This window comes from Grus americana, chromosome 1 (genome assembly GCF_028858705.1).
Source record: "Grus americana isolate bGruAme1 chromosome 1, bGruAme1.mat, whole genome shotgun sequence".
Taxonomy (NCBI): Eukaryota; Metazoa; Chordata; class Aves; order Gruiformes; family Gruidae; genus Grus; species Grus americana.
In genome coordinates this window covers 185,036,378-185,049,413 of record NC_072852.1, presented here as the reverse complement: position 1 = coordinate 185,049,413, position 13,036 = coordinate 185,036,378, and the positions used below count along the sequence as shown (strand labels likewise).

The 13,036-nt window shown below is 39.8% G+C and overlaps 1 protein-coding gene across 7 annotated transcripts in view; it reads left to right on the top strand.

Annotated features, from left to right (window-relative positions):
• Window positions 1–13,036, top strand: part of ELF1 (E74 like ETS transcription factor 1) — an 88,926-nt gene that overhangs the window by 44,766 nt on the left and 31,124 nt on the right. For 6 of the 7 annotated variants that reach the window (XM_054825430.1, XM_054829822.1, XM_054828057.1 and 3 more), the window contains exon 2: window positions 5,066–5,370. In XM_054825430.1, coding sequence (XP_054681405.1) covers window positions 5,299–5,370 — 72 coding nt within the window. In that variant the 5' untranslated portion in view covers window positions 5,066–5,298. Of the gene's footprint in view, window positions 1–4,255; window positions 4,703–5,065; window positions 5,371–13,036 lie in introns of those variants that run through there. The other variant, XM_054827187.1, reaches the window with a different exon arrangement.

Below are 13,036 nucleotides of genomic sequence, written 5' to 3'. Positions count from 1 at the left end.
TATATTAACTTGTTCTACTTGCTTGTCGTTTTGCCGACTACAGATCCCCTGGGTCTAAGGACGTGGTTCAAAGCTCCTGTTCTGTGCAATTTCTTAATATTACTCAATAGGAATAATCAATCTGTGAAGAATGCCACAGGAGACGATGTTGTTAGCATTTATGCTCAGTGTGGACCACACATAAAGAAGATGATCATGGGTTTGGGATTTCTGTGTGACAACTGCGATATCATTCAGCTTTTTCCCCTTTTTTAAGAAAACCAGACTCTACGATGTATTACTTGCACAGTATCTTAAAAAGATGTGACTCTGCAGAGGGTGGACTGGCTCTGGCTTGATCCATCCTTCACCTCCGCTGATAGAAAGGAGTTAGAAAATTGAGTGAAATCTTGCAGTTACAATCCATGTGTTTGCCTGACCTCACTTGGGATGGTTTTCAGTCCTTCAGTCCAAAATTTCCAGGTGATGTCTTTATTCTTCCCATTCCTCTTGTTCACTCCCCTCTTCCTCCCTCATCCAAGATGGTGTTGAAAAAAGGGTTCAGCTTTGCATTTCTGTTAAGTTACAACTTTCACACTTCTAGGCTAGAGCTAATGCTGCAGGCTGTCTTAGAAAATCATTGGGAAATTTCAATCACAAGTCATTTGCCCTGTGCTAAATGAGTCGAGCAGTTTCAGCAGTAAGTCGTGATTCAGATCTGCATTTGAATCTTAAAGCAGCTAAGCTGGTTCTTAATTTTGAATGTAGGAATGATCTTACTGATTTCACAAAAAAGGCAGTGCAGGATGATAACAGTCATCTTCAGTAACCCGAAATGGGAGTAGATCCCAGAGCTTGCTGGAGGCATCTTTCAGCTCAGCTGGGGTACTCTCAGTATCGAGACTTGAGCCTTCCAAGTTTATAGCTAAGCTTCTTCAGCAAATTTTTGGGTTTGTGCCTGGCACTTTGATGCCTGCTACACCTGCTCCAGCGTGGTGCTACTGTGTTATTTCAGTGTTCTGCATTACAGTGCTTGAATGCTGAAGCAGTATGGGCTGTACCGGCTCATATTGTCAGGAGTTAAAAGGAGAAATTGTGGATTTATTACTTCCAAGTTGGAGCCTAATTGCAGTATTGCAACTTCACCATTGGGACCAAAAATGCTGGTTCTTGAGGTATTTCTTACGAGCTTTGTTGAACTGGCTAAATAGGGCTAGGATTAAGTACGGGGGTATATATGGTGAAGAGCGGTGGGGAAAAAAGTTGTGCTGCCTAGCTGCAAGGAGTCCTACAATGTACCTTCCGGGATACCAGAGTGGCAGTGTACTAAGGGTTAAACTGGCTGAATGTGCTTTTTGACAGACTGAGGAGGTTGTTGTAGATGTTGAAATCAGTAAAGCAAGAGGAATTCCCAGAGGGATTGAAATAATTTATTTGTATGTTCAGTTTCAAGAATTAAGCAAAATGGAGACATTTATTTATATTGCTATGTCTTAATATTGCTTTTTATAATATGTTTCTACAATAATTAGTAAAAATGAAAGCAAAACCTTACTTATTTGGTCGTTCTGAAAATTTGATGTAAATTTTATGGTAATATATACTGGGTTCCCTTTCTCCTAGGACTGTTTGTATGTAGTCAAGCTTATTGTGCATGTGAATACAATTTACGCATTTTATACTGTTTGCAAATAACTTATTTTCTACTCACAGATGTACGTAAAATCAGGCAGGGAGATAAGTGGCATTATATAGCAAAAACAATAGTCCTGTTTGTGTTAGCCTATAGACAGCAGGATCCTGTGATACTTGGAATAATGAAAGCACAGTTTATAAAAATAGATGTGGAGGAAAATATAGCTGGTTTAGAATTGTGCTGGCTTCTTTGAAAAGCTGCTCTTGTTTTCTGTATGCCAGAGAAAGCGATATGGGTTAAAGGAAAGTACTTTTGCGTTATTTTGCCATGCCGTTACTGCCCAATAGATCATTTGCTATTACTGGGTACCACTGAAGAAGTAATGATAAATTTCCTGTAAATAATAATAGTTTGAGTGCCTAGCCTTTATAAGGTTAGATATAAAAGCTCACTAAAGCCTGTTTACTCACTTGTCTTTGACTTTGGTCGTAATGTTGTGTTTCTTTCATTGTAAGAAGAAGGTATCATTGGACTTTATTTATAGATTCCGTGGTGGTTTTGGGGAAGGGGTGTAGGGGGGAAGGAGCAGACTGCTATGTAGTCTTACATCACTGCATCACCATGGTGCAAAATTTGTAAAACAGGTTTTGAATGTCTGTTCCTGCAACAGTAGTAGATGATTAGGAACTTCATGTTACCATAAAGTGTGACTGTTCCAAGTAGTGTTTGTGAGGATACCTTTGGGATCAAATGCATTACACTCCTGCAGTCTCTGAAATGATATTAAATCATGATGATTAGTTTTGCATTGAACGTTTTGTTGTTTTGTTTTGTGGTTTTTTTTTTTTTCAAATAAAAGGTAAGAAAAGATTTCTTTATGGCTTTTAGTAAGTTTGCTGCCACAGCCTTTGGATCTTATGCATTTAGTGTGCATCTTGGTATTGTAGTATCTACTGTAAAATATTAATATTTTACAGAATGACGAATGACCTGGCACTGATGGAAGAATATGCCAGTTCCCAATGCACGCAGGGAACTTTTAAAATCTGTCTTATGGTGGCTCTACCTCCAGTTTTCCTTATACCTTATGAGTTTACTAGATAACCTGCGTCTCCAACACTTAATTTATCCTGATTTTACGTTGACACTGTTAATTTTTACCAACCTTAGAAAGATACTGGACCTTAAGGACTTGTACTCTTTGTTCATACATGTGGCTTCAATTAGTGTAACGGAGATGATTATAAGCCTTTGCTGTGTTCCGGCTCTGGTTCTCCCTGGACAATTAGCTTAACCCCCATTTTAAAATAAGTCTCCATTTGGAAGCTGAGTAGGTTCTTGTATTTGCCTGGTGATCCTTTAGAGTGAAGTTACTCTTCACTGATTAGAGGGAGTGATTTAAAATACTATTATTTTGTGTTATTGGAGAGTCACAATTTATTTCTAGGCAGTAACCAAAATAGAAGTTGTACTTAAATAAACTTCCATACCTGTCCTCTCTTCTGAAAGAGCTGGTATGTACCTATTGACATAGATTGACCCACTTCAATCACTGTCTGTAGGAAATACTAAACTAGATATTATAAGGCTATATACTTTATTTTCGGGCTGGCATACAGGATAGTAGGAGTCTGAGATTGGACAAGTTGGTCTTAGCCCCACTGTGCTGGCATGTTCGTGTAACTTCTTAATGGCATTCTTATCTTCTAAAAGGTGAGGCCAAGTAACTACATTTAGGGAAGTTACCCAGGATTATATGGTTGTCTGTAATGCTTTCAGTGCCATAGCCCTGCTGAAGTACGGAGGAAGCCTTGTTAACTATTCAAGTCATTCTGCAAAATGGCCAGAGCTGAGATTGAACAGCCATGGTTCCCAAAGCACATCCTTCTTTGTTCACACGTGTAGCTCTCATTAATGCAAATATTCTCTACTTAGGGTTGTGGTTATTCTTATGAACCTTTAACAGCTAATTAAAGCACTCTATGGAAGTTGGGGAGGTTCTCCTGTTTGCATAATTTTGGGTTTCCTGATTTCTTAGAAGGGTAGGATCTAGCTACTTGAATGTTCTGCCATCACTACTTAGGAATTTGGGAATACCACAATCTATATGGGAAAAACAGCTGTTACATTTCCTAGAGTGAGGGAGTATGAGCCTGTAACACGATCCTCCCTAATTAAATTGCTTAGCATTGGGGGGAGGAAGATACCCTTCATTTTTTTGAGTTTCAGCCTACTGCAAAAACAAGGCGAAGTTAAATGTCCTATATAAAGGCAGATGTTAATCCTCGCCAATGGCACGGGAGTCAGCCATAGGCTTTCCGGGGGGTCTCAGTCTGGATAGCTGTGTGGTAGACCTCTGCCCCTTATTCTTCTGCCACAGTGCAGCCCTTAATCTAAGGAAGTTTAAAGAATTTTGATCAAAACGCTAGGCACCACACATTTCTCTTCCTTAAAAACATATGGATTTAAATTCCTAGGCACCAACATACTCCCTTAGGTTCCTAATTTTAGACACCTGTTTCTGTTATTATTTTGAAACAGTAAATTTGTTTTATTAATGTATTGGTCACCTTAGTTGCATAAAAAGATTATGTTTTGTCCTTGCCTTTTTCCCCAGAAGTGATACAGCACGTCTCTTCATAACCTCATGTTAACCATGTTTACCTTTGGCGCCAATGAGCAAATGAAAACGTGGGAGCTGTAGGCACACATCCCTCCAGTGAAGCTGTTTACATTCCGTAGTTTGAGATTTTTTTTTTTTTATTTTGCTATTGTACTGTGCAGTTTTTTTGCCTGTTCTAATTTGCCATGACGTGGTCAGTGCTGTTTCCTTCCGGCTGCTTGTGAGCCTGTGCTAGAGATAAGGATACGTTTACAGTGCATTTTTAACAAGAAGCTGAAGATCTGCTTCATGTAGGAACTCGGTGACTCTCTGGATTGTACAAAGAATATATTTTGGTTTCATCTGTTTGACACTGTGGGAATCAAGATCTAGAGCATTTTACTCGCAAAATAACAACTTTGCTAAATTTGAACTGTGTGTGAAGAAGAAAGGTGATATACTTGAGATATCCTACAGCTGAGTAGGTCAGTCTGGGTTTTGTATTTTTACTTTGAATATACCTTAAAGATGAGAGTTACTAGTGAATATGAAAACTGTGTATATGAATCAAAAGATGGATTTTCTTTTTGTTAACTTTTGTAACTTTCTCTTAGTCTCATGCTTTTAATATGAAGCACTTTGAAACTGAGTCTTCTTTTTAAGGGAATGAAAATTTGCATGTATTAATCAGTAAAAGTAATACCTCTGAAGATACAAAGGTGTCTGACTTCCTTGGAGTTAGAACAGTTATAGTTTGGGGCAAGCGTTACTGTGACTGCTATTATTTCACATAGCTAAAGCAATCATTTCTTAATTATAACTTTTTTAAATTTTTTTCCCCTCTACAGTGAAAAAGGCTATTGAGGTGGGAAGAACAACTCAGGAAAGGATTTCCCTTGGTTTGTTTCTCTTTGAGAAGAACCCAGGAACACCAATGATCTAAGAAATACAAACACTGATACTTGATTCGTTTTGTGATCCTGCCTTTCTGCCCAGCTGGACCTTGGTGACACACTCTGTTCTTTCACATTCAAGAACGTTTTTCTTCGCATGTGGAGCTGAGACCTGGGAATGCGTTATTATGGCAGCAGTTGTACAGCAGAATGAGCTTGTGTTTGAATTTGCCAGCAACGTCATGGAGGATGAGCAGCAGGTATGGGACGGTGTAAGAAACCATATTCGTAGAAGTCGGTGCTAGGAATAGTATGAAAACATGAGGAAAAAAATGGTATAAAACATAAAAAAGCAAACATTGAGGTCATTATTGTTGCAGCAGATCTTTGTGCTGTTTCAAAAGTTTCCTGTTGCTTCCTGTAACTTGCACGGGCAGAACAGAAATTGGTTGAAATGTTCTAACTTCTGCAGTATTGCAGAGACATCCTGCTCCGAAAATGTTTTTCCTGTGTCGCTGATTTGTGCCAGTAGAATCCATCCATTTGTGATGCAGAATTCCCCAAATTCTGGTATTTGACAGTAGTTTTAACTTCCCTAGTGTGTAAGGTAGGATAAACTTCTGAATAAAAGTAATGGTCACACTACAGATTGCTGCTTTTTACAGATTGGATTTCTAAATTGCGTTACTGTATGCCAGCTATTCAGAAATAAGCTTCAAAGTAATTTAGATCGGTTTCTTTCACCCTGCAGGGAAAATACGTCTGTTTCTATGTGAGGAAGCTCTCAGTTAGGTGTTGATTATCTAAACCACATCCTGTGAGTCCTGAGGCTTCAGTGAAGGATTCCCATTGTAAAAATCAGTCAGCTCCTTGATAAGTAGTGGTTAATGGTAGGGTTTTGTATTTGTTAATAAGAAATTAGGTGTCTGGGTACTGTGGAGAGACAGTTCTCAAAAGGCTGAGAAGTGCCATGACAACTGTTCCTCTTTTTGTGAATGTGAAAAGCATTTACCTTCCTCTCTTTAAAAAATACTTTTGACTTTATAATCTTGTCTCTAGGTTCTCTGTATGGCCTAATACCTGGCTGGGTCAGTAGCCCGTTTCTGCTGTCAGAGTCATGCGATCATTTCAATGAACTGAGTGTTGTCTCTCTAAAGTGCTAACTCAGTTTTGGGTGGAACTAGTAATGTAACTTCCTTCCCTGTATTTTTCCAGAGCTTGTGGTAGCCTGGGGATTTAGATATGGGAATTGCACAAACATAGTGGAAAACAAACCTTATTTATTACCTCTGTTTGTTGTTGTTCATTGCTGGTTTTACTTTACAAGGCAATGGGAGAGGGGAGAGATGGGATCAGGAGGGCTACTTCAGTGTGTTTTCTGGAAGGGATAATGTAAGCAAATGTGGGTTTCTTCAGTTTAGCTATGTGTTCTGCCTCTTGCAGTTTCTTCAGATGCTCACCTGAAAAAATTTAAAAATATTAAAGAGGACTCAACAAGACAGTAGAACTTCCCTAAACAGAGCTTTCACCAGCCCGAAAACAAACTCAACCTTGGCGTTTATCTCATAACCCCAATAAATCCTACTCCAGATTAAGCCTAAAGAAAGAAGGTGTCCTGTAGCATACCTAAAGGCGATGAAATCAAAAGATGCACAAGGCCGAAGACAGAGAGTGCATAGCAGAAGGTCCATCGTTGCAAACGATCAGATGCAAGCTCTGCTTAAATCACTGGGTTACCTTAGTTCAGATATCAAAGATACAGGTAACCAGCTAGCTGGCTGCACAAAGGTAGATCTTAAATACTCACTTGTAGAAAAGGAATCCTGCACAGGGAAAGATCTGGGAAGCTGGAGCAAGATTTAGCTCAGACAAGGATTTATGCTATAACATTAACCCCAAAAGATTGATTATGTGTATACCTGGTTGATCTGATTCTTACAACGTAGGAGCTATCGCTATTGCTACTCCTCAAATTTTTCAGTTCTGGACAGACAAACTGTGTTTAGGGATAGATGACACAACATGTGTTCTTTGCAAAACTTTTAGCTCTGGAAGTGCTCTGTGTTGTTAAAAAGCTTTTTTTGAGCTTCATCAGTATACAAAAGGTGATGTCTTTTTACGTGGGTGTCACTTAACTGGTCTTCGGATAACTATTTTTGAGATGCCCCCCAAAGCTGGCATTGAAAGAACTTTGTTACTTTTCTTCTTGTCACAGCTGTGTTGTGCCAGGAGCTGTCGGGACATGGAACAGCTGCAGGGAGAGGTTTGGGGTCTAGATGGCAGCTATGCTCAGTGTTTCAGGGAAGTCATAATTCATGGCTGTTCTTTTTAATTTTAAGTCTTGGTTAAACAACCGTAAATTATGATCAATGCATTTGCAAATGTAAGCATTCAGCCAGTGGCAGCCGCCAGTGGGAGGGACTTGATCACGTGGCCCCGTGTGAACGGGAAAGGCTCTCTCTTATTAGCTTTATCCTTTTCAGTTTAGAAAATATTTTTTTTTTTCTTGGAGGGTTCATTTATCACATTGTGCATGTATGGTGAGGAAGAAATGGGATGAAAATATCCTTGTAATTTTGAGAAGGGAACAAGTGGCTCGCACTAATGCTACTGATAACCTGTCTGGCTGCTGCTACATGACAGAGATTCTGGTTAAATGGAGGGTTTATTTTTGTTTCCCCTCTTTTTTTTTTTTTTTTGAGTGAGAGACTGCACATGTAAAATGGGACAGGAGTTCCTGCAGGCTTTGGCTGAGTCAGCGCCACTGCCTAAAAATGTTTTGCTTCATGTCTGCAGCTTCTCCTCTCAATGTCTTTTCATTTAGGCCTTGTTAACGTACAGTTAACATGGTATTTGATCAAGACAATCTTGATTTAAAAAGCTGAATAAAAGCAGCCACAGAGGCTGGATCCATACTAGGAAGTTTTAAGTGGTGCCAGGGACACGCTGAATTATCGCAACCAACCAACAGGTTGCTCTGTGCCAACAGGTGCTCTCTCAAGTGGCTCTGACACGTGTAGTAACCTGTGCTTCTGTATCTCTGAGGGATGTTTCTCTCTTCCCTTCTTCTGAGGAAGAGGGGTCCAAGCCCTGAGGTTAGGCTGTGACTTCTGCACCACCTTCTCATGCCTTGGTTTGCTCTTCTGGTTCCCTGGTGTTGCCATGGGCTTTCTGAAACATTAAGTCACCCGGGCAAGGCCAAGGTCTACATTTTTTTGGCTATTTTCAGCTCCTGCAGCAAGTCCCCCCTTATCCACTTGCAATTTTATGAAGACTTTCAGGAAATGATGTGAGATCCATAATGAGGTTGTCTCCCCAGGAAAGCAAGTGGCATTTATCAGCTTTCAGCATCCCTCTGTGAAACCAGGTAATTTCTCAGATACTGTCTGTGGGAATGCCTTTATAGTCAAGGCTGCCTCTACTGTTGGCACAGGAACTTCAGCAAGAGAAAACTGAAGCCTATTTTCTAGTCACCAAGGTCACTTTGCCTAGTTTCGTTTAGTTGGGGTTTTTTTAAAATAAATGGCCAAATGTATTGCAAGTCTGAATTCTGTTGCTCTGTTAAAAAGCCAGTTTTTTCACTGAGGGTTTTTTTTTCCACCCATGTAATTTTTCCCTGCTCCTATCTATTGCGTGCCTTTCTTCCTACCCATTGCTCACTTGCATAAAATTTGTTCCACACCAGTTAGAAGCTAGTCACCATATTCCTGTGACAACAAATTTTCTTCCTTAGAGAACTTGTAGTATGAGAGGACAGTACCTCCAGAGCAGAAGAAATCTCCTTCCTTATTTTCCATTTCCATAAGCAATACGGTGTTTTCATCTTCTGTCAGTTGGTGACAGCTGATGAGAAAAATCTGAGGAAAAAAAGAAACACTTTGTCGAACACCCAAGAAGAATTTGAGAGCAGGAGGGCAGATTGCTGCCATTGACCCTCAGAGAGGGCAGAGTTCAGTTTTCAGGGGGTCGTGGAACATGACCAGTGCTTTGAAGGACCTGCTCATGGGACCTTCCATGGACTTCAGCATCTGTCTGAAGCTTTGCACTCCTCCGAATTGTTAAAGGTCAGTCTACAGGACTGGTTTGTAGATAAACTACAGTGAGGAATTTGGTGTCTGAGACTTGGGAAGATTTCAGTAGTAGCTCAACTCCTTTACATATCCAGCAGACTTGGGAAATGCATTGAAGCCAAGCCAGAACTTTGTCAGAGCTAGGGTGTCATATTTTAAGTATGTTTTGCGTGAGAAAGATGAAGCAGCAGAAGTAGGCAAAAGGAAAAAAATAGACAAATTGTTCTTCTATGGATTTATGTATTGATTTCTTGAAAATCAGTGCTGACACTTTAATTTGGGTCTGTTTTTTAATTTTGGGATACTTTGCACCCTTCCTTTTTGTTAGTGCATGTAGAACCATCTTTGTATTAGAAATAAGTTATTTTGTGATCTTGCTATTAGACAGGTAATTTAATTTATCTTAATTGAATCACTACCTTCTAGTCCTTAATTTAATGTTTTCCCTGTGTGTAATTCTCATTACACACTAGCATCAAAGGGAGCCATAGTAAACAAAGGCTTTTCTGCAGTTCTAAATGTGTACAAAGTTATTCTTGTGTCTTACAACAACAGAGCTACAGGAAGCTTTAGCTTGGCTCCCAATTGGGATTCAGGCACTTTCAATGACATCAAGAACATTACAGAAGTAGTCAGGTGAGGTTTTACCTCTCAACAGTCATATATACATCAGCACACTTTAGTAGTAGCTTTTAAAACTGAATTAAATGCTTGTTAATGAAATCATAACCAATTACAAATACTGTAAAAAAAAAAAAAAAAGTGATGACAGTTTTCACAAAAATGCATTCTAAATTAGATTTGTTTGCAGTTGCATGAATGCTTTTCTCTCTGAAAGCATATTATGTATTTGTTCCAGCCTTTCCTTTTCACAACCATGGCAGGAAAGAAAATCCATACATTGTACCTCTGTAAGGTATGAGTTGGAAGCAGGTGTAACAACAGTTTTAAAATAAAAGGTCATGAGAAGTGATGTTTACTCTGACTCTTCCAGTTCAAAACCATTATTAATTTAAAGAAAACCACATGTAAAGTGTCTTACCATGAGTGAATGCTTTTCTGTTCGTCTCTTGTCTTTTGGAGGCGTAGTGTGTCAGCAAGCATCTCGGCACCAATTTCAAGCGACCAGGTATTCCCCTGCCATGGGGGTTTCTCTGCCTGTAGACAGACACCATGACCGTGTCAGAGTGTGTATATGATGGTTGTTTCTAGACATGGTCAAAATACAGTTTTACCTTGCAGAACAGATCGCGTCTGATCATATGGATCAAGCCAACTCCTGCTGAAATGTGTGACAGCAACACTATTCAGTACCACGGGAAACATTTTGGTCAGCTGCAAAGTGTGTGTTGGTTACAAACAGATGGTTGGGCTGTTGTAGTAATGTTTCACAGCAGAGTGATGAGTAGGATATAATATAAATAGGGCTTTGAGAAACTGAGCTGATAATACGTGACAATCGGTTGGGTTTATCTGTGTTTCCTTTATTATTCTGAAACAGTTTTTGGTGACTTGTCCCCACTGAAGAATAACAGAGATGCGGAGGTGGTTTTGCCTCTCGGAGGCCAAGTCAGTGACATGAACGTCAGTCATTAGAGAAGGACTGTGCTGAGCCAGAGTATTTTTTTATCCAGAAGGAGCTAACGTGAGGCTTATCCTAAGTGCGGGCACTCGATATGTTGCTGCAGACGCTGTAGCTATGGAGCTGGTGCAATGGTGGGAGCAGGGAGGAGGGAGTGCTTCGCTCTGAAGATGTGGTGGGGGGGCAGCTGGCCATTTGCCGATGAGTGTGTAGGAGACAGATGCTGACATCATAAATAGACACCCAAACGCCTCCACCCTTTTATAGTCAATGGAAAGGAATAGGCATTTTTAGGGCATGATTCATCCTATCATAGCACAAAGGCCTAAAACTGGGCAGGGAAATTGTGCCCTGGAAATACTCGTTTCCTTCAGAGCTGACAGAGAGAAATCAGGGGTTACCCACTCAAGTCCAGATTTTAGTGAGAGGTACTTGACCTCTAGCTTCTATGAGCTAGAGCAGGATAAGACTACTGAAATTGTCTTACTTGCATCTTCCCTACCTAAATCCATAGTTCTTAACTGCTCAGGAAAATATTGAACAGGTACTTGCAAAGCTTGCAGGTGACAGGAGCCTGAGCGGAGTGTCATATGTAATCTTTTTTCAATTTTTTTTAATGTAGTTACATATAGGCATACAATATATTGTAATTTATATCCCAAAAGTTATGTACAGTGGCATTTTTACTGAAATGTGGGTTCTTAAACGATTGTTGTAGCATGAATTTTGTCTTGCTAGTGAAGTTGCAACAGATCATCTTCCTTCTAGTTTCTGGAAGGTATTGTTGAAAATAAAACCTTTTTTAATGCACACAGTATCTTATTTTTCTTCTTTCTTTGCAGTGCTTTATCATTTTTACTGATTTTGCTTTTATTTAATCAAATCTATTTGTTTACCCTAGCCTGGAAGCAAATAGGATCTGGGATGATAGGGTCAGGAAAAAAACAGGATGCGCAATGTGAACACGATGCTTTCTGAGGAACAGCAGGGACCTGTGGCCACCAGTGGTTCCTGGTTTCTCGGCAAGAGGCAGCCTTGGAGAGAGGTCGCCACAAAGGCGTGGGGTAGAAGCTGTCCCATTGCTTGACTCGATGTACGCCACTCATCTGGCAACATGATTGCATGAGAGGGCTTTAACTAGTCTGCCCGTTGTTCATTTTTATTAATCTTGTAGATGTTATTCTATTTCGAAGCTTCTGTTTGGTAGAATAGGTAGGTTATTTGTGGGGGTTTTGCATTTGGGGTTTTTTTTGTTTAGCAGGCCGTCCATGATAGAAGCCCAAAGAAATACTACTTTTGTTTCTTAGTTCTTCCTTTTTTCCTTCCTTTTTTCCTGGTTGCCCTTTACCACAGTTGTTACTGAGACATGTTTTACAAAACACAGAGCAATTTAAAGTGGTAATTACTGCCTTTTAAAACTTCTAATTGTACTTTCTACTTTCTACTTTCAGTACTTACCTTCCAGACTCTTGCCTAGGAGAGGCTTACTCCTGTAGCTGTTGCCTGTGTTGAGCCAATAGCTCTGATACCATTTTCCGTTGGAGGCAGTGTGCATAGTGGCGAGATTGTGAGACGTGAGCAATCTCTAAGCAAGCTCATGATCGTATGTGTTGTGTTTTTTTTTTCTTGTGTGGTTAAATAAAAATCCTGCTTGATCTGTGCATATCTCTGCTCTTCTGTGGAGGGTAAGACAAAATATACATATACTGGTTTTCTTAGAAACACATTTTAGCAACTTTTTGGTTTGTTTTCTTGTTTTTAAGCTTACCACATTTGTAGTGTGATTTATTTCTATAGTGAGAGCGCCTTAGACTTACACTAGACTTTCTTTGAGCCTCCTCTGCAATGATCACCTATGACTTTCTTCCTGCAAATGACACTTCGGAAGACTCGCTTTGGAAAATACTGTGTCTGTAGTAAACGATATTTTCTGAAAACCTCTTCCTGTTGAATGGTTCCCTTTTCAGAGAGCGTGCACTTTATTATTATTACTGGTCAGCTTGATTTCTGTTTTCCCAGCTGTCTCTTTTCTTCTGTATCTTATGGAAATAACTATTGAGTCAGAAGGATGATGTCTGACAGTGGACTTAGGAAGGAAAGCAGAGGGGAGTAATATCAAGTGACTAAAGCTATAAGAATTAGGGAAAGTACTACGGCACGTGTATCAAGCACCCTGTGTTACACCCTTTGCTCTTGTAGCAACTATCTCCTGAAACAGTGATCTTCAACTAGTGTCTCATGGGAAATGTGGTGCCTGTGAAAGCTTTGTGCAGT